Genomic DNA, 19,530 nt, shown 5'->3' on the forward strand with positions numbered 1-19,530 from the left:
AGATTCCTACTCCACACTGATGAGGGGCAAATACCCCGAAACGGCTGTCTGTGGATGGATACCATGTTTGGTATAGGTGGTCTCCTTGACTGGAGACTGCCCTTCCCATGGTTGTTCCTTCCCGGTGAAAGACCTGGCTAGTTTCCTGCCAGCGTTGAGAAACATGTGATGGTGTCTCCGCGGCTTTCTCATTTGCATACTTCCCAGGGGGCTTTGCTCTAGAATCACTGCGTTGAGAAACACGTGATGGTGTCTCCGCAGTGGATATGTTGATCTCCCTAAGATCAACAATGCTTTCCAATGTAGCAGAGCTGAAAGCATCGTGGAACCTTGCGTGGATTACGTCGGACCTGGAGGTGTTTTTGAGGGGTTAATAAAGTGGTGAAAGAGGGTGTTTTTTTGTCTTTCATTACAAATAAAGGATTTTTCGGGTGTATGTGTAATCATGGAAGGTATCTTGGGGAGACGCCTGCCATGATTAACCTAGGACTTAGTGGCAGCTATGAGCTGCTGCCATTAACTCCTTATTACCCCATTTGCCACCGCACCAGGGCAAATCGAGATGAGCCGGGTAAAGTCCCAGGACTGTCGCATCTAATGGATATGGCAATTCTGGGTGGCTGCTGACTGATATTGTTAGGCTGGGGGGCTCCCCATAACGTGGAGCTCCCCATCCTGAGAATACCAGCCTTCAGCCGTGTGGCTTTACCCTGGCTGGTATCCAAATTGGAGGGACCGCATGTCGGGGTTTTTTTTCAATTATTTATTTATTTATTTTTTACTGCTCAATATAGACACACCCACCGGTGGCTCTGATTGGTTGCAGTGAGACAGCTGTCACTCAGCATGGGGGCATGTCTGACTGCAACCAATCATAGGCGCCGGTGGGCGGGGGAAGCAGGGAATACGAGATGGATTAATGAGCGTCCGGCTTTTTCAAAAGAGGAGAAGCCGCCACACTGTGAACGATGTGCAGCGCCGCGCTGGTGATCGTGGATCGGTGAGTATGAGAGAGCGGGTGGGAGGGAGAGATCGACATGGACAGAGAGATACATAGAGAGAGAGAGAGACCGACCGACAGAGAGAGAATAGAGACCGAAAGACCTGCCTTTGTTATGTCAAAACAAACATGCGGATCGCAACAATAATGCAGAGCAAACGCACTGCTTCACATTTTGGCAGCGATTTTCTACAACTCATTGATTTCAATGGGTGTAGAATGCTGCCAAAACAGACAAAAGAAGTGACATGCTGCTTTTCTAAACGCTGTGATTTTGTCAAATTTTTGACAATCAAAACGCTGCGTTTCAAAAGGCATCGTGCTCACGGATTTTGCATGAATCTCATAGACTTTGCTGGGGAAGCAGAACGCATGCATTTTGTCAATGACAGTGCAGTTGTAAACGCAGCCAAAACGCAGAAAAAAAACGCAACGTGCGTACATGGCCTAATGCAAGTCTATGCGGAAATTTCACTCAGAAAACTGCACCTGCAAGAGAAATTGCCATGCTGTACAGTAGCTTGGAAAAATGTACTGCAGGTCAGTATACGCAGCGTAAAAAAGAACTTGAACTGTAAAATGCTGCGTTTTTGACGAAGTGAAAATACGTTTCAAAAACCCATTGTAGGCATGTACCCTGAGCCTATGTTCACACATTGTGTTCTTGCTGTATTTTTTTTTGCAAATTAAAAGCTGCTTTTTACAGTACCTGCAAAATCTGGGATTTCAGAAATCTCATGCACACAATTGATTGATTTTTTTGTCTTAACTCATCATAAAAAGCAATAAGCAGGTCCCAAAAAAAATAAAAACATACGTTGATGAATAAAACTAGCTTTATTAAACGTAGAGTAAACACATGACACAAATAGTTTGGTCCAGAGGTATATGGACAGTGACTGAATCTTCGGGATTTGTCACTATTTTTGAGTTAAAATGAAACGCCTGAGATGCAGTTGAAGAGCAGACTTTCAGGTCAACTCAAAAGGAGTTGAGCAAAAATATCCTGTGAAACTTTTAGGAGTTGCAACCATTTTTCTACAAAGTCTCCTCATTTCAGGGGTTCAAAATAATGGGACAGAGTTACTTTACCATAGATAAAACGTTAATTTCTATCACTGCGTGGAGAATCCTTTGCGGGCAATGACTGTCGCAAGTCTAGACTCCAGTTATGACCGTCCCCAAACACTAGTTTCGTCTTTTGTGACATGCACGTGTGTGTGTGTGTGTGTGTGTGTGTGTGTGCGCATGTATGTGTGTATATGTATGTGTATATATATATATATATATATATATATATATATATATATATATATATATATATATATATATATATATATATATATATTTATATATAATAAATTTTTTTGTTTTCATATCCAATGATAAGGGAAGCACAGTTATTGATATATTTTGTGAATATAATGTATGGGTGAACTCATGGTCAATAAGATATTGAAATATAAGATGGTTTCTCGTTGGTCACTTTTGTACCCCATTGTGATTGGTCCTTTAGGGTATAATAAGGCATTTATAGATAGTTTTGTTATGCTATAACTAAGGGTTCTTGTAGCCGGAAATGCCTAAGAAAAAGTTTTGAACCTGTGATGCCATGGAATCCTATGCATACTGTTTTTTTTAATGCATAACCACTAAAGAAGAACTTTATTTGATCTGCCCAGATGGAAGTGCTGATTTTCTGTTTCCAATCTGATCATTTGTTGCTGTTCTGCACCAGCTGGAGATGCACCCTCCGGATATGAAAAAACTCCCAGCTTCTACTATGATCACAAGCTTTTACCTTTTGTTGATTTTGTCAAGTCCTTTGTCAGGCCTTTACTGCAGCTGACTTCAGTTGTTGCTTGTCTCTGGATCTTTCTGCCTTAAATTTTGTCTTAAGCATGGGATTGAGATCTGTTGATTGACTCGGCCATTGCAGAATATTCCACTTTTTTGCCTTAAACTCCTGGGTTGCTTTTGCAGTATGTTTTGGGTCATTGTCCAACAATGAACCTTGCTGCATTTGGTTGAATCTGAACAGAAAGTATCGCCCTGTACACTTCAGAATTCATGCGGCTGCTTCTGTTTTCAGTCACATCCTTAATAAACACTAGTAACCCAGTGCCATTGGAAGCCATTCATGCCGGCCATCACACTGCCTCCACCATGTGTTACAGAAGATGTGGTGTGCTTTGGATCATGTGCTGGTCCAACCTTTCTCCCCTTCTTTCTTCTTCCCATCATTTTCATACAAGTTGATCTTATTTTCATCTGTCCATAGAATTCTTTTCCACAACTGGGCAGCTTCTTTAGATGTTTTTTTGGCAAAGTCTAACCTGTCCTTTTTAGTTTTAATGCTGATTTAAGGCCCTGTGCGCACTTGCTGGTTTTTGCCGCAGATTTCCTGCGGATTTGCTGCATGTTTCGCTGTACAAAATGTTCATAACATCTCTACAGTGATTCACCAGCAAAACCTATGGGGAAAAAAAAATGCTGTGCGCACTATGAGGATTTTGACAGCTGCAAGTTTTGCTGAGGGATTCCCGCAGCAAAAACAATTGCATGTCACTTCTTTTCCGCAGGTACCTGCGGTTTTGAGGGCTGGCAGATCAATCACCCGCTGACTCTGGGTCGGCGGAGGATTGATCCCCAGTATCTGGCCAGATGCTGCTACCCATATAAAATTTATGGGGAACAGAATCTAGCCCAAAGGGGTAGGAGCAAGCGCTTCATACTTACCAATGACCGGGCGGCTGTCACACTGCTCCCGCGGCGGCTCTTTCATCTTCCAGAGCCGCCGCTCATTATTCCATCTTGTATTCACTCCTTCCCTGCTCACCGGTGGCTGTGATTGGTTGCAGGCAGACACAACCCACGCTGAGTGACAGCTGTCTCGGTGCAACCAATCACAGCCGCCAGTGGGCGGGTCTATATCTTGCAGTAAAATAAAGAAATAAATAATTAAAAAATAACAGCGTGCGGTTCCCCCAATTTTGATAACCAGCCAGGATAAAGGCTCACAGCTGGGGGCTGGTATTCTCAGGCTGGGGAGCCCCACGTTATGGGGAGCCCCCCAGCCTAAAAATATCAGCCAGCAGCCGCCCGGAATTGCCGCAGACTTTTCCCGACTCTCCCCATTGCCGTGATGCGGTGGCAATCGGGGTAATGCAGTTAATGGCAGCAGCCCATAGCTGTCACTAAGTCCTAGTTTAGTGATGGCAGGCGTCTATATGACACCCCCTCATCACTAAACTGTAAGTGAAAGTAAATAAGCACAAACACCCCAAAAATCCTTTATTTGAAATAAGACAAAAAAAAACCCTCTTTCACCACTTTATTAACCCCTAATAACAGCCCTCCAGGTCCGACGTAATCCACAAGATGTCCCACGACTCTTCCAGCTCTGCTACACCTGGCACTCACAGTGAGCGCCATAGACCATGACTGCTTACTGTGAGGGTCAGGACGCAAGTGAAGTGAGCCGCCGGGATCAGCAGTGACAGGTGGAGGACTCCAGCGGTCACTGCACATCAGCTGACTGAAGTCACCGCTGATCTTATACTCATTTTATCCTGCGAGGCTTCCTCCAGACACTGCTCTCCTGCTTCCAGGCCGGCTCATGCATATGCAGTTATGCAGTGCACAGCTGACCCGCAAACAGCAGTGCACCGGAGGCAGCTGCACGGGACAAAAGCACGGCCCGGAGACTTCAGCACCACAGACAGTAGGAGCGGGGAGAACTGTGAAATCCCGCAGGGAACAACCTGGGACAATTCCGCACCAATACGCAACATACCGCATGCAAATTTTCCTGCGGATTTTTTGCGTTTTTTTTTTTTTCCCGCAGGTGCGGAAATCTTTAAGAGCCTGTTGAATTTTCTGAAGAAAATTCCATTTTCTAGTGCGCACAGGGCCTAATGGAATGGTTTGCACCTCGGGGTGAATATTTGCTCTCATGAAGTTTTCCCTTTATTGTAGACTTAGATACTGAAACACCTAATTCCTGGAGAGTGTTGGGTTGTTGTTGTGAAAGATTTTTTTTCTTCTTCATTATGAAAAGGATTGTATGATCATTCACCACTGCTTTTGAGTTCCCAAGCTCACCAGTGAGTAGAGATGAGTGGACCCATGGAAGTTCAGGTTCTGCTGGTCCAGCTGAACTTTTTTTAAAGTTTGGTTTCAGACCAGGACTTGACCTGAACTTTAGTCGAAGATACTGATTGGCAGTTCGGGTTTCCTCCCACATGCGCCAGCCATAATCAGAAAACGTCTGGTGGAGGGTGTCTAGGGTTTTCATTTTTTTTTTTTTTTTCATGCACACTACATCTGATCATGGTGTAGTTACGCCAAGTACGAGCTGATCAAACACTGCAAGCGGCTCGCACAGGCCTGAGCACCGTGCATACCCAAGCACAGCGATCCTCGTGCAAGTGGTTTGCATTTGTGAAGCACCCAAACTCCAAACCCAAACTTTGTTTTCTTGGAAAAGTCTAAATTCGTATTGAACACCAAACTTCAGGTCCGTCTACCTCTACTAGTGAGGTTATATTTGTTTTTGTTTTTTTAGAATGGTACCAAACTCTTTATTTAGCCACTCCTAACATTTCTGCTATCTCTCTCGTGGATTTCTTTTTCTTTTTTCAGCCTAATGACACTTTGTTTCTTTTCGATTGAGAACTCCTTAGACCACATGTTGTGGGTTCACAGCAATAACTTCCAAGCTTAAATGCCACACCTGGAATCAGCTCCAGACCTTTTACCTGCTTATTTGATGATGGATAATAAGAGATAATAATGCAGCCCATTAAAGAGCTTAGTGAGATAATTATCCAATTAGTTTTGATCCCTCAAGAGGCAGCTACATATTAAAGAGCTGTAATTCCTAAGTTCTTACTCCGCTTAAATTTGAGGGTATTCACATCCTAATTGGATTCTCATTTATCCTCATATCTAATATTTAAAGCTGAGTGTATAGGGCACTTTACACGCTGCGATATCACTAGCGCGCGTCGGTTGTGCGTCACGGGCAAATCGCTGACGGTGGCGCACAACATCGCTAACACCCTTCACACATACCTGCCTAGTGACGTCGCTGTTGCCGGCGAACCGTCTCCTTTCTGTCTACAACCTCCTTCCTTTTTTGATTGACAAATAAAAGCAGAGGTGGAGAGAAAACAAATGGGTGGGAGGGTGCCCTGAAATGTTTAACCATGCATAGTTACACCAAGCTTAACAGGATCAGACTGGATAGATGCCTCTCAGCTTCCTGCTTGCTGGGGCATTGTGTGCCCCTCCTTGACATTGTCTTGCCGCTGACCTGAACTGTGAGCTCTCCGATGCTGCTATATAAAGCAGCTTTGCCTCCGAACCATCTGAGGAGCACAGTGCCATTGAAGCCGGCCAGGTTTGGTAGCTAAAAGTGTTCTACAGTAGTTTGAACCAGCTTCAGAGCAGTGCTTACAATCCATATTGGAAAGAGCTTGTAAGCACTGCACATGTTAAGCTGCAACTGTTAAACTGCAGCAGTGCCTGTGTGCAGTCAAAACACATCGCTTTTTTTAAAAAAAATTGTTCACTATTTTCTACTTTTGATGGAATAAAAGAACACTAAAACTAATTTTAATGGGAGCTGGAATTACTACTTTTTTCTCATACTGCAGCAGTGGCCGGTAACCTAGGTAATGAGAAATAAACAAGATTAGAAATCCTTCCATACTCGAGAACAAAGAGGAATTTTAATAAGTAAATTGCAGTGTTGCTTGTTTTATGTGCACCTTACAATTTTACTAATATAGGAAGATGGAATAACCTTTTACAAACAATCCCTGTGAAAAATACCGATTTGTCTGATTCAGCATAATAATAATAATTACCATTTATACCAGACGTCTTTTGTGTCTATTTGATTCTTAATGAATATCATCCGTTAATAAAACAATGAATTTGGTATCTTCAGGTACAATCTGATGTATCTGTTATTTTACTGCATTGTTCTTCTTGTATCTGAATGGTTTGGGCAGAACTGTGTGCTGTGAATATAATGGAACTTGTAGAAAACCTAATGTCCTATGTGAGATCATCGCTGCATTAACTCTTCGTGGCAATGGTGTGGGTTTGGCTGGACCGTCTGCAGATGCAGGCATGAGACGGCTTGTATTTTTAGCACTGGGTAGCAATACATTTGATCTACTTCTGATGTGAAGGAGGGGCAGAGCTTTTCTATTTTTTTTTTTTCCAGCCTTCCATCTTCCGTCATCAGTATGCGGGGCATTGCCTGGGAATAAGCGATCCATATCATACCCCCGGGATGTGAAGGGCGTTTTCTTTCCCTGATCACTGGAGGACAAGGGGCTTCGCATCTGGCTGTGCTCTGTATATGACAGGGTGGGGACACGTTGCAGTCTCTGCGTACATCCAGTGTCATCGGTCCCCAGTGTGTGTACAGCACTGCCGCACTTCCTCATGAGCTGACCCTCTACACGTGGTGCTGAAATCTACAGGAGGCGAGGATATTCTCCCACAGGAGGTAATGACTTGGATCTCTGATATTGCAATGTAGATTTCCTTGTTACGGGTTACAGAGGGATTGTAAGTGGAGATCTGGTGATCCGCATTGCAGATGGAAAAACTATGTCCTGGCCGGTAGCATCATGATTTGTTCACTTTGATGTTAGGTGATACCGCAAGACACAGAGATGTCAGGGTGTAATATAATGGTGTTATATATGTCCCTGCTGCGCCTCACAGTGTCCAAAAATGATTCATTGGCTTCTAATTATAACCTCCCTCCACAGCTCCGCTACCTGATCCTTCCTAGCATTCCCCTCAGCATCCCGCATACAGACACTAGCGCCTTCTTCTTCTTGGCTTTGTTAATACGGCCAGGCATCCTGTCTGTAGAGCATCCCGTCAGAAGAATGGCTACACCGGGAAGAACTGGGTCAGCTTATATGTATTATGCTATTAATGGAGAAAACAAAGGGTGTTAGGAGTGTCCATATGCCCTGCCCTGGGAGGAGGCGCTGATATCATCTTTGTTACCTACAGAGGCTTATGGTATATATTAACAGCAAGTCACCGAAAAAGAAAAGTTTCCCTCCTCAAGAAGTCGTCCAATATTATTAGGACATATTGAGTTAAGCTAGGTTTATGGCTCGGGCCACGTGCGTTTCATCTCATATCTCCCGCAGAGACCGCTTGCTTGATTTGCTTCATCTTGTTTGACAACAACAAAAAAACCTCATCAAGCGGCTTTTTGTTTTGTTTTTTTTTTTTTTCTGTTTTTGTTCATGATAAAATTTGGGGAATTTGCATCTGTAACTATGTGATGAGGGCTTTTCTTAGTCACAGGAGTCTGCAGTACATCACTTTACAATGTATGAAGTCGTTTACAATTTCTGTTATTTATCACGTGGCACCATATGCCACAGCGATGTACACAGCTCTCTTATCCAGTGTGGCTCAGTGTCACTTCCAGATGTTGCAGACATTCGCTCTGTGCAGGCAGGCATTGGCTCTGTGCGGGCAGGCACTGACTCTCTACAGCCAGTCACTCACTCTCTGTGTAGGCAGTCATTCGCTCTGTGAGGGAGACACTCACTCTGTGCAGGCAGGCTCTCACTCTCTGTGCAGGCAGTCGCTCGCTCTCTGTGCAGGCAGTCGCTCGCTCTCTGTGCAGGCAGTCGCTCGCTCTCTGTGCAGGCAGGCTCTCACTCTCTGTGCAGGCAGTCGCTCGCTCTCTGTGCAGGCAGTCGCTCGCTCTCTGTGCAGGCAGTCGCTCGCTCTCTGTGCAGGCAGTCGCTTGCTCTGTGCAGGCAGACACGTTCTCTGTTCATATATTTCATATATACACTTTTTTATGTTCACACTGTATAGATATTCACATACAATATACAGGTTATACACAGTATACACATTCTGTACATATATGTGCACACTATATTCATGCACACACACACTATATACATTTATACATATACTCATTCCCTATATATACACACTATATCCTAATCCGCACACTATATTCATGCATACTAATATATATATTACATACACTCTGTACATATATGCACACACTATATATTCATGCACACAATAACATATACACATTCTATAGATATACACACTGCCTGTTCCTGGTGACTTTTTGGAAGTTTGGCTCGTGTAGCTGTTAATTGTACCGTATATTGTCTGCAATGCTCCATGTGGTCAGTTAGTGCTGATTATCATAAATTAAATTAGCTGATGTTTTATAGAAAATGCATAGAGCCTTCAATATACGGGGCCTGTGTCGGGAAGTATTCTGTCAGCTGTGCGCTCACCATTGTTCTGAGACACACCCAGAAGAAGACAGCTCAGGTCTTCTGATCTCTCCCAGTCTCCCCCTGCAGCAGAGGACAATACAACGTGCCCCTGTAGACACTGTAAGAAGGGTACCAAGGTTCGGATTTGTACAGTACCCATAGAGTTAAAACCACGGTGAGGATTTGTGCAGTACACATATTATTGCTATGGCAGTGCCGCATAGTGATGGTGGAGATAATATTATTCAGGCCATATAGTTAATACACAGAGCGCTGTCCAAACTTGTCTACTGTGAATGGTATGTACATTATTCCAACAACAGACAGGCTGGACGTGCGAGGTCCAACAGATCCGTCACATTAATGAAAGTAAAACCTACATCAATGCGAATCGCTTATGAAAACCATCTACAGAAAATTCTTTTTCTTTGTTGCCGATAGACTTGTTCTGGATGACCCGTCTGGACCAGTATTACACCGAGAGCCATTGATCTAAATGGGCACTGTGTACTGGTTGCTTTCTTTGTGCTGGTGAGGCAGAGAGGGATATTAAACACTTATTGACAATTATTTTTACAGATGATCACCTGGGGTCCATGGACCTATTTTTAAAAAGGGTCCAAAAAAGTGAACTGTTAACAAATAGTTTTGAAAGCATATTCGATTAAGTTAAATGGGCGCAGAAACTTATCAGGCAGAGATACATAGCCGCCATTCATGTCTAGTTTTCATTTAGTGTGTACCCCAGGAAGTCTATGTGTGCAAAACATGGCCTGACTGACCTTAATTTCTTAAAGTAATGATGGCCACTCGTTTTTCTTTACTTAGCTGCTTTTTTCTTGCCATAATACAAATTCTAACAGTCTATTCAGTAGGACTATCAGCTGTGTGTCCACCAGACGTCTGCACAATACAACTGATGGTCCTAACCCCATTTATAAGGCAAGAAATGCCACTTATTAAACCTGACAGGGCACACCTGCGAAGTGAGAACCATTTCCGGTGACTACCTCTTGAAGCTCATCAAGAGAATGCCAAGAGTGTGCAAAGCAGTAATCAAAGCAAAAGGTGGCTACTTTGAAGAACCTAGAATATAAGACATATTTTCAGTTGTTTCACACTTTTTTGTTAAGTATTTCATTCCACATGTCTTAATTCATAGTTTTTATGCCTTCAATGTGAATCTACAATTATCAGAGTCATGAAAATAAAGAAAACTCTTTAAATGAGAAGGTGTGTCCAAACGTTTGGTCTGTACTGTATACACATTTACTTTTTTTTTTTTTTATTCTCCATACTGAGTTCAGTTAAAACTTACTGTAATTGGTGACCCCAATATGTGCAGCACAATTGATCCTATATATTCTTTTTTTCTTCTATCACAGCCTCACACTTTCCTCCCCTTAAAAGTGATCAAGATGGCCACTTCTAACCTGGAAAATCAATTACAGAGTGCCCAAAAGAACCTGTTGTTTCTCCAGCAGGAGCATGCCAATACACTGAAAGGATTACACGCTGAAATCCGCCGGCTACAGCAGCACTGCACAGGTAAGAATGGAGAACAAGAGGGGAGGATTGTAAAGCAGGGTGTGATATCTGTGAGTTAATAGTCTGTAATGGTTACACCCCCCCCCCCCGCCCCGCCAGCTCGACGCATGAATCAGCCGCAGATCTGACCTGAACTAAATCGCACAATGCGCATGTACAAAACCAGCATCATAGTCTGTCACAGATGGGCAGAGACTTGCCAAGCTGAGCCTGCAGGGGAGGCCCACTTAGACTAGTTACATAAATCCATATATCGTAGTCTGATACCAGGATGCATGGACTGACCTGAACCTGGCAGCTTAAAGGCTATATAGTCTATACATCACAGTACATACTAGGTTCATGATAAACAAATATGTGAAACTGGCCTTAGAGGGAGACTTGTCAATCAAGCAGAGGCCATAGCGGAAACACTCAGAGGACACTTGTCCCCATGCTCAGGGCTCTTTAGTAGCGCTGTAGTAAGGTGCGCCAATTTCATTAGGTGGTATGCATCTTTCAATGAATTTGGCTCGCCTTTCATCTGCCATCTTCCACTGCCATAAAGGTTATTATTTCAGCAGCAGGAGAACATTTCTGTTGTAAGTTATGCCACTTTTGTAATGTAAATTATGGTGAACTTGTTGGGTGCACTTGGCCATGCGATCACCACGCACTTTTCAAAACGTTGGCATAGGAGTGGCTAGGATTGGCTACATTTGTGTTGCTCAAACACTAGGACACTTATGGGTTTTTGTGCTGGAAATTTAACCATGTCCTAAACATGTACACTCCTCAACATTGAAATTGTAACATCAAGAAGGAAAAATTGGTGAATTATGGAAATCACAAGATTAATACATTTGTTAATGATATACAAGTGATGGAAGGATGGGCATCTCGATTTATTCAGTATGGTGTGTGAGCATCACGAACAGAACTATAAGCATTTACATACCCTGCCTGTTATCAATGAGGTTATTAATGGTAGTCTGATGAATGTTCTGCATCGCTGAATGCATTTGGGCCTCAAATCATTAGGATCCACTGCTGGCAGAGGTCCCCTTGCAATTGCCAACCAATGACGTCTGAGATGTGCTCAATGTGAACAGGTCTGGAGATGCTGTAGGCCATGGTAGGTCTTTTAGGCCACATGGCTACTCACAGGAGGAAGGGCAGTATGCAGCTGAGCTTTTTGTATTGAAAAATAAAAAAAAATTCTGGGATACTTTGGAGACATGATCCTACCACTGATTCCCCCACCAAATCAATGTAGTGCCAAACTTTCATATCACTAATATGTCTATCCATTGACTCTTCCTTCTTGATGTTGCAATTTCAGTGCTGTGGAGTGTAGTTGATACAATAGGTACCACTAGTGATTAAAAACGCTTAAAATCATGTATACAAATTGAGGAAACCCAGACAGACCCAGGAATCTGTGGGAACAGGAAGATATGTGAGGAGCCTTAAGCTGGTGTCACACATAACGACGACGACAACGACGTCGCTGCTACGTCACCATTTTCTGTGACGTTGCAGCGACGTCCCGTCGCTGTCGCCGTGTGTGACATCCAGCAACGACCTGGCCCCTGCTGTGAGGTCGCCGGTCGTTGCTGAATGTCCAGCTTCATTTTTTGGTCGTCACTCTCCCGCTGTGACACACACATCGCTGTGTGTGACAGCGAGAGAGCGACGAAATGAAGCGATCAGGAGCCGGCACTGGCAGCTGCGGTAAGCTGTAACCAGCGTAAACATCGGGTAACCAAGGGAAGACCTTTCCCTGGTTACCCGATGTTTACGCTGGTTACCAGCCTCCGCTCTTGCTGCCAGTGCCGGCTCCTGCACTGTGACATGTGGCTGCAGTATGCATCGGGTAATTAACCCGATGTATACTGTAGCAAGGAGAGCAAGGAGCCAGCGCTAAGCAGTGCGTGCGGCTCCTTGCTCTCTGCACTGTGACATGTAGCTGCAGCACACATCGGGTTAATTAACCCGATGTGTACTGCACCTAGGAGAGCAAGGAGCCAGCGCTAAGCGCGGCTCCCTGCTCTCTGCACATGTAGCGACGTTATGATCGCTGCTTCTGCTGTGTTTGACAGCTAAGCAGCGATCATAACAGCGACTTACAAGGTCGCTGTTACGTCACCGAAAATGGTGACGTAACAGCGACGTCGTTGTCGCTGTCGCTTAGTGTGACACCAGCTTTACCATCAGGATACATCCCTCCAACTGTTCCTATCTACATGCCTTATACTTTAGGTTCACCTGGCCCTTATACTGTAATGGAGATGCAATTTATGGACAATAAAAGTTCAACTAATTTCATGTCTCCGATTCTCAACCATCTTCTGTCTTCTTAACCTACAGATCTAACGTATGAACTGACGCTTAAAACCTCCGATCAGACAGGTAAAAAATTAAGCTTTATCAGTTAATGGGGCATTTTCTTTTTATGGTTTTTGATTATTTATTTCCTTTTTACAAATTGAGGATTTTATTAGTTGTCCATGGTCTAATATTCATCTATTCAACAAAGGACAGAACAGGGAAACATTTCATTACTGATCCAGTAGGTTCCGTTAGGCTGAGTGTAATACATAAGTAGACTTGTAAGAAAAGGCTGTGAACTGCGCCAGCTTGGACTCCGCGCGCTCACACTGCGGTCTTTGTAGTCATCTATCACAGCCCCGCTGACATTCCTCTAGTCTGTGAAGAAAAGAGTGGGACTTTATTGTAATTGGAATTGTAGGACTGGAAACACTGGTTTCTAACTACTGTTAATCAGATAACGTGTTTTAAAGGTGTCTGAGAGTTCAAGAAATGAACCTGGCAATATGAAATGTAATAAATATAAAAAAAACAAATATTACTTGTCAAATCCCGCACTTCTCTGGTGTCCTCCCAGGCTTTTATTCATTATTCTGTTGCTATAATATGAAACTGCAGCCAATCTCTAGACTCACTGCTACCATGTACAGCTAGTGATTGCCTGCAGCAGTCATGTAGATGTGCAGCATCTTCCCTACAGAATGCTGGAGAGATGGGGTTTAATAGGTTGGTAATTACGTTTTTTGTTTTGTTTAATTTGCAACATTTTTTTCAGTTTCACATTTCTTACACTCTCAGACAACTCCTCTGTTTGTTGTTTTCAGCAAGAAATGCCGGCGAAGTAACAGCATTATACATTTCTAGGACCGCTGCAGTTAGATATAAGATATATCTTCTTTCACAGCATTCCTCTTTGCCTTTAGAATTTACTATAATATACCATGTTAATGTAATGGAGGGATCATTTTTAATTTTATTGGCCCCAAAAATTGTAGAAGAATATTCGCTTCATCACATGGCAAGGCACATAAGGGGTCAGAGATCTTGTGGGAAAATTACACATTCACTTGCATTACCGGAATGCAGAGCTCTGTTATTCAGCACACTCGATCCTTGTCTGGCCTGGTCTTTGTCATCTGCTGGTATAAACGCAACAGCTTTTATGACAGTCTCTAGGCATAGTATACAGTGTGTCCACCCATATCCTGTCCACCGCCATTAACTTGAGAACGGCGGCAGCTATAGGCATAGAAGTGGTGTCTAGGTATAGTAAAGTAGCCATGCGCAAGCAATGAAACCACCTATAGCGCCACCTGGTGGAAAACAATGGAGTTAGCATTTTTATCTCAAAAACGGAACGAGATAAAGAAAAAAAGTGAATTACAAAGTTGTATCATCAATTCAATACGAATTAACACCTTGCATACAGAAATGCTATGATATGAAACACATGACCCCCCCCCCAAAACATTAAATGCTGGTCACGCATATGGTGCTCATTTAACTTTGATGCTCAAAGTCAGCTGCAATACACATCTGGACTCTGGACAGCATACTGTATCTTGCTGCACGTTGTGCAATATGGTAGGTGACGCGTTGGCACAAGCATCTGTGATACGTCGTTGTAGGTCCTGCAATGTTGGTGGAGGGGGTCGCAATCCATCTGCTGTTTAATGTGACCTCACAGAAAGAAGTCCAATGGGGTCAGGTCAGGTGAGCATGGAGGCCACTCGACGCAGCCACCATACCCAATGACTTGTAGGAAGGTCTCCATGAGGTATCGCTTCACGTCCGCAGCCTTGTGAGTTTTACATGTTCTAATCATAGCATTTCTGTATGCAAGGTGTCGATTCGTATTGAATTGATGATGCCCTACAACTTTGTAATTCACTTTTTTTCTCTATCTCGTTCCCTTTTCGTGATAAAAATGCTAACTCCATTGTTTTCCACCAGGTGTCACTATAGGTGGTTTCACTGCGTAGCTCATGGCTACTTTACTATACCTAGACACCACTTCTATGCCTATAGCTGCCGCCGTTCTCAAGTTAATGGTGGTAGACAGGATATGGGTGGACACACTGTATATTATATGAGTCTCTAGGCATAGTATATATTATGAGTCTCTAAGCATGGCCAGAGGTTGCTGGACATTGTTGTTCCAGTCTTAGTTTTGTCCTATGGTGTGGACAAAACTACAGCTCATCACAAAAATGTTTTGTTTTTTGTTTTTGTTTTTCATTTTTAGCGGCAAATGTTCTAAAAATATTTCTTCCAAAGCTCTTGGACAACCCTTTTAATAAAATTTATTTCATATATTTGATGTAACAATAAACCCAGTTGTTCTGAAACCTTCCATCACGTATAGTGTTAGAAATACACCTGCTTCTCGCCCATCGTGCTGTAAAGTGCTCCGTGCTATCACTTTAAGTGTCTCTAAGCAGCTGATCTTCTGCTCTCGGCTGCATCTGTGCCATCCTTGCATAGTGTCCCCTGTGGATTCAGAAGACAGATTTACAGGAGATATAAATGTTTCATGTAATCCTGTTACATTCGGCACTGATGGGTCAAACGTAAATGCTGAAAACTGGACCCTTAAGGAACAATGACCTCTCCATATTGATTGAATGGCCATTAGTGCCCTTGAGCACCGCACCCGTCCATGCTTTGTGCTGCTGGCAGACTGAAATCTGAGCTCACACAAGAGGGATACAAATAGTGCAGCTTCATAAATGTTTTATTGTTTCATATGGTGCATGGACTAAACCATTGTACAGCGAAGGGGAGGTATGTGCTGGCAGGAGATGTGTCCTCATTAGCTTTATATACCTTTTAACCTGCTTAATTTTCTTTTAATTTGTTCTTTCAAATTAGAGTAAACGTATATAAGGTTCAGATCACAGACTGTTCTTCAATTTCTGGTCAGTAAAATAATATTGTTTAAAGACCGTGGCTCTTTAAAAGTTCTGCGCATACACACAGATCTATGGGCCCATACTGTACCTCTGTATGTCTTTAGTTTCAAGGTGAAACTAAATTGCTTCATATAGAGGTGCCATACTAAAGTATATCAAGGCTCTGTTCAGATTACATTTACAGCTTGTGTTTAATGGGGTTGTCCACTCATTAGGGACTTTTTTTTTTTTTTTAAATTTGGGGCTAAAAATAAAATAATTTTTTAAATTAGTTTATTTGCAATTCTGATATCTGCTTTTCTAGGCTCTTTGTTTTCCTGCGTTCATGCACACTCCACTTTGATGTGGTCTGTGGTCTAAAATCAGCTGAGAGGAGCCCAAAGAAGATAAGAGTTAGAATCTGTCTCATTGGACTATCAGAATAAGCTCACTGACAGATTCTCAGTTAACTCATTTTGCAGCCATCAATACACCATGCCACATAGAGACTATAGAGGCAATCAGTGCAAAATGTGTAATGAAACCTCATTACAAATTTGATTTCTAGCCAAAAATATATGTATTTAAGTAAGAATTAAATTATCCCCATAGTTGGACAACCATTTAACCTATATCCCAAAACGTTATATGTCCCAATAGACGCCTTTATAGTGATATCGATCACCAAGAGGATCTTTTCTATTTTATAGCAAAGTGGTGAACCAACCAGTTAGAGGGCCAAAGTAAATATTCCCTTTGCCCCATTGAGCTCATGTAGCCATATGTACACGTTTAGCGTCCATGCTGGGATGCTGGGAGCCGGGGTACATGATAAAAGTATATTACAAATATGAATATACTTAGGTACGTTAAGCCGATACCATGTAATACCTGAGTAAGGGAAATTTAGCACACTTAATCAGTCTCTCCCCAGAATGATAATGTTAATTTTTGATCTATTTACAGGGGATAGTTTTTCAAGAGGCGATGAGCTCAGGAGAAAATGTGAAGAACTGGAAGCTCAGCTTAAAGACAAAGAAACAGAGAACAATGAGTTAATAAAGGAGCTTGAGCAGAAAAATGCAATGATAATGGTGCTGGAAAATACAATAAAGGAAAGGGAAAAGAAATACTTGGAAGAACTTAAGGTAAAAAGCCATAAGCTGAACATGTTGTCCAGCGAGCTGGAGCAGAGAGCCAGCACTATCGCATATCTCACATCACAGCTGCATGCAACCAAGAAGAAGCTGCTCAGCTCTACCGGAGCCCCTGAAGCCGCTCCTCCAGGAAGCCCAGTAATGTCCACCTACAAGCCATCTCCTCCAAAAGAAAAGCTGCCCGAGACTCCCAGAAGAAGGATGAAGAAAAGCTTATCCACGCCCCTTAATGCTGACTTTGCAGAGGTCTATAGGCTCGGGGCAGATGGACGTAAAATAATGCTACGTGAACCTGTAGATGCCATGCCTGATCCCACCCCATTTTTACTGGCAAGACAGACGGTGGACACACAGATCATCAAAGAGCGCCCACTTGTAATCCCTCCAATACGCTCTGATTCTAGTAGTCCGGCTAAAGAGAAGAAGCAGAAGGCCCATGTTGGGGTTGCCCATAGGATCCCACATGCAACCTCTGTCCAGAGCCAACATGTGCCCCAGCCGGAAGTTGAGACCCTAGCAGTGGATCAAGTCAATGCAAGCAAAGTCGTTAGGAAGCACTCAGGAACTGACAGAACTATATAAATGTTTACCCACTGGTAAAACTCATGTCGATGACGCTTTTTATGCACTGTTACCATGTCCGATAAATACAAACACTACATTTTGATTTCCTTTTTATTTTTACAATTACTTGATTTCCCTGCATGCCAAATATGAACAGACACTTTGTAATAAGTAATACACAGTCCTGAACTTCTAATGGCAAACTACTCAATATCTATCCGGCTGTGTAAAGCTTGCTCCAAACCCTCCACCAATAACCGACTATGCTGACGAGAGCACAGACCTGCAGCACCACTGCACCGCAATACTAGTGTGCAAGCTGTATGCTGCTGTTCACACATACTGCTCTACTCTGTACACTGTATATCGATGCCTTCACTGGCGGAACGTGAAATCATGCAGATAAATGTATATGTCTGATCAATTTAATAAGACAATTTACTGAAAGTCAATGGTGGTGTTTAGAGATTTCATTTACCCAAAATTCCACTTTCTATCATCCAATTTTTATTCTCTGTGATATTCTCTGAATTCATTTTTCCTTCTATTATACCTCCTGAATATTTATAAATAAATTGAGACCTGGGCGTCACCATTTCCCTTGACAAAGGGGTGTGTCCCTACCCAGACTGACCCAGATTGGAAAAGGTCATAGTGCATGGCTAAAACCCTTAACGGCTTAATATCTATTGTCCGTTCACAAATTTGTAGCAGGAGTATCAGAAGATTAGCATACTGCAGAGTCCTAAGAAAAGATGCCTTTAAACACTTGTCTTGGGTATCCTAAAGATCACCCTATGGCCTGGGTCACACTAGCATATAGCATCTCATGGGAGATGCTCAAGACTCTTGGCTCAAACTCTGCTATGAGCATGAACCAAGTGTCATTCCACTGCGCTCTGATTCTCTCGCATTTGAGAATCTGAGTACAGGTGAGAAGGAGAGATTAATCTCTCCATCTTCTCTATTGCCTGTCTCTGCATATATCACACTGCACTCAGATGACATCCGAGTGCAGTCTAATGTTTCACACGCACCCAATGACTTGTAATGGTACGCATGATCCAATACATTCTTTGTTTTTGTTTTTTCCTATAGTCCGTTTAGGCCTGTGGGAAAACTCCCACATCTCAACTGCAACATTGATAACATTGGTCCAAGTGCAATGTGACATTTTCTCACATTGCACTCAGCTAATTTAAAGGGAAAATGTCAGTAGGTTTTTGCTACCTCATCTGAGAGCAGCATGATGTAGACAAGGAGATTGAGTCCACCGGTGTATCACTTAGATTATTGGGTCCAGCCATTCTGACCATCAAAGATTTTAGTTTTAGCTTGAGGCATAGTTGAAAAAGCTTTGTCCGCCCACACCAGGCTTTCGGAGCACGTTTCTATAGGCAGAAGCTGCTAACCACAGAGGGGGGCAAAGTCTGACTTGAGCTCACACACTCTTGAGTCCACTAATGATAATGCTAAGAGGTTTAAACTAACATTGCTGATAAACAAAAACGCACTTTGTGGTAAGAGACACCTGGCTGTAATCTCTATGTTAACTCTTGCAGCATGCCTTCATCAGATTACATAGCAAAAACCTACTGACAGATTCCTTTTAAACACTAATGTGAACAAGCCCTATCACAAATACTGGTATTTACAAAAATGGAAATGTCAGGAGAGTTGACACGTTTTCTTCAAAAAACCTACCCTTAAATGGGTATTCCTATCATTGAATGTCATGGCATAGATATACTTTAGCA

The 19,530-nt window shown here is 42.8% G+C and overlaps 1 protein-coding gene across 2 annotated transcripts in view; it reads left to right on the plus strand.

Moving 5' to 3' along the window:
- CCDC92 (coiled-coil domain containing 92) overlaps positions 1–18,225 on the plus strand; it is a 37,322-nt gene extending 19,097 nt beyond the window's left edge. Inside the window, exons 2-5 of one of the 2 annotated variants that reach the window (XM_075322649.1) lie at positions 7,239–7,526; positions 10,689–10,851; positions 13,201–13,242; positions 17,019–18,225. In XM_075322649.1, the coding sequence (XP_075178764.1) occupies positions 10,722–10,851; positions 13,201–13,242; positions 17,019–17,791 (945 nt within the window). In that variant the 5' untranslated portion in view covers positions 7,239–7,526; positions 10,689–10,721 and the 3' untranslated portion in view covers positions 17,792–18,225. The remainder of the gene's footprint in view (positions 1–7,238; positions 7,527–10,688; positions 10,852–13,200; positions 13,243–17,018) is intronic. The other variant, XM_075322657.1, reaches the window with a different exon arrangement.
- The last annotated feature ends 1,305 nt before the right edge of the window (positions 18,226–19,530 follow it).

Source organism: Anomaloglossus baeobatrachus, chromosome 1, assembly GCF_048569485.1.
Source record: "Anomaloglossus baeobatrachus isolate aAnoBae1 chromosome 1, aAnoBae1.hap1, whole genome shotgun sequence".
Taxonomy (NCBI): domain Eukaryota; kingdom Metazoa; phylum Chordata; class Amphibia; order Anura; family Aromobatidae; genus Anomaloglossus; species Anomaloglossus baeobatrachus.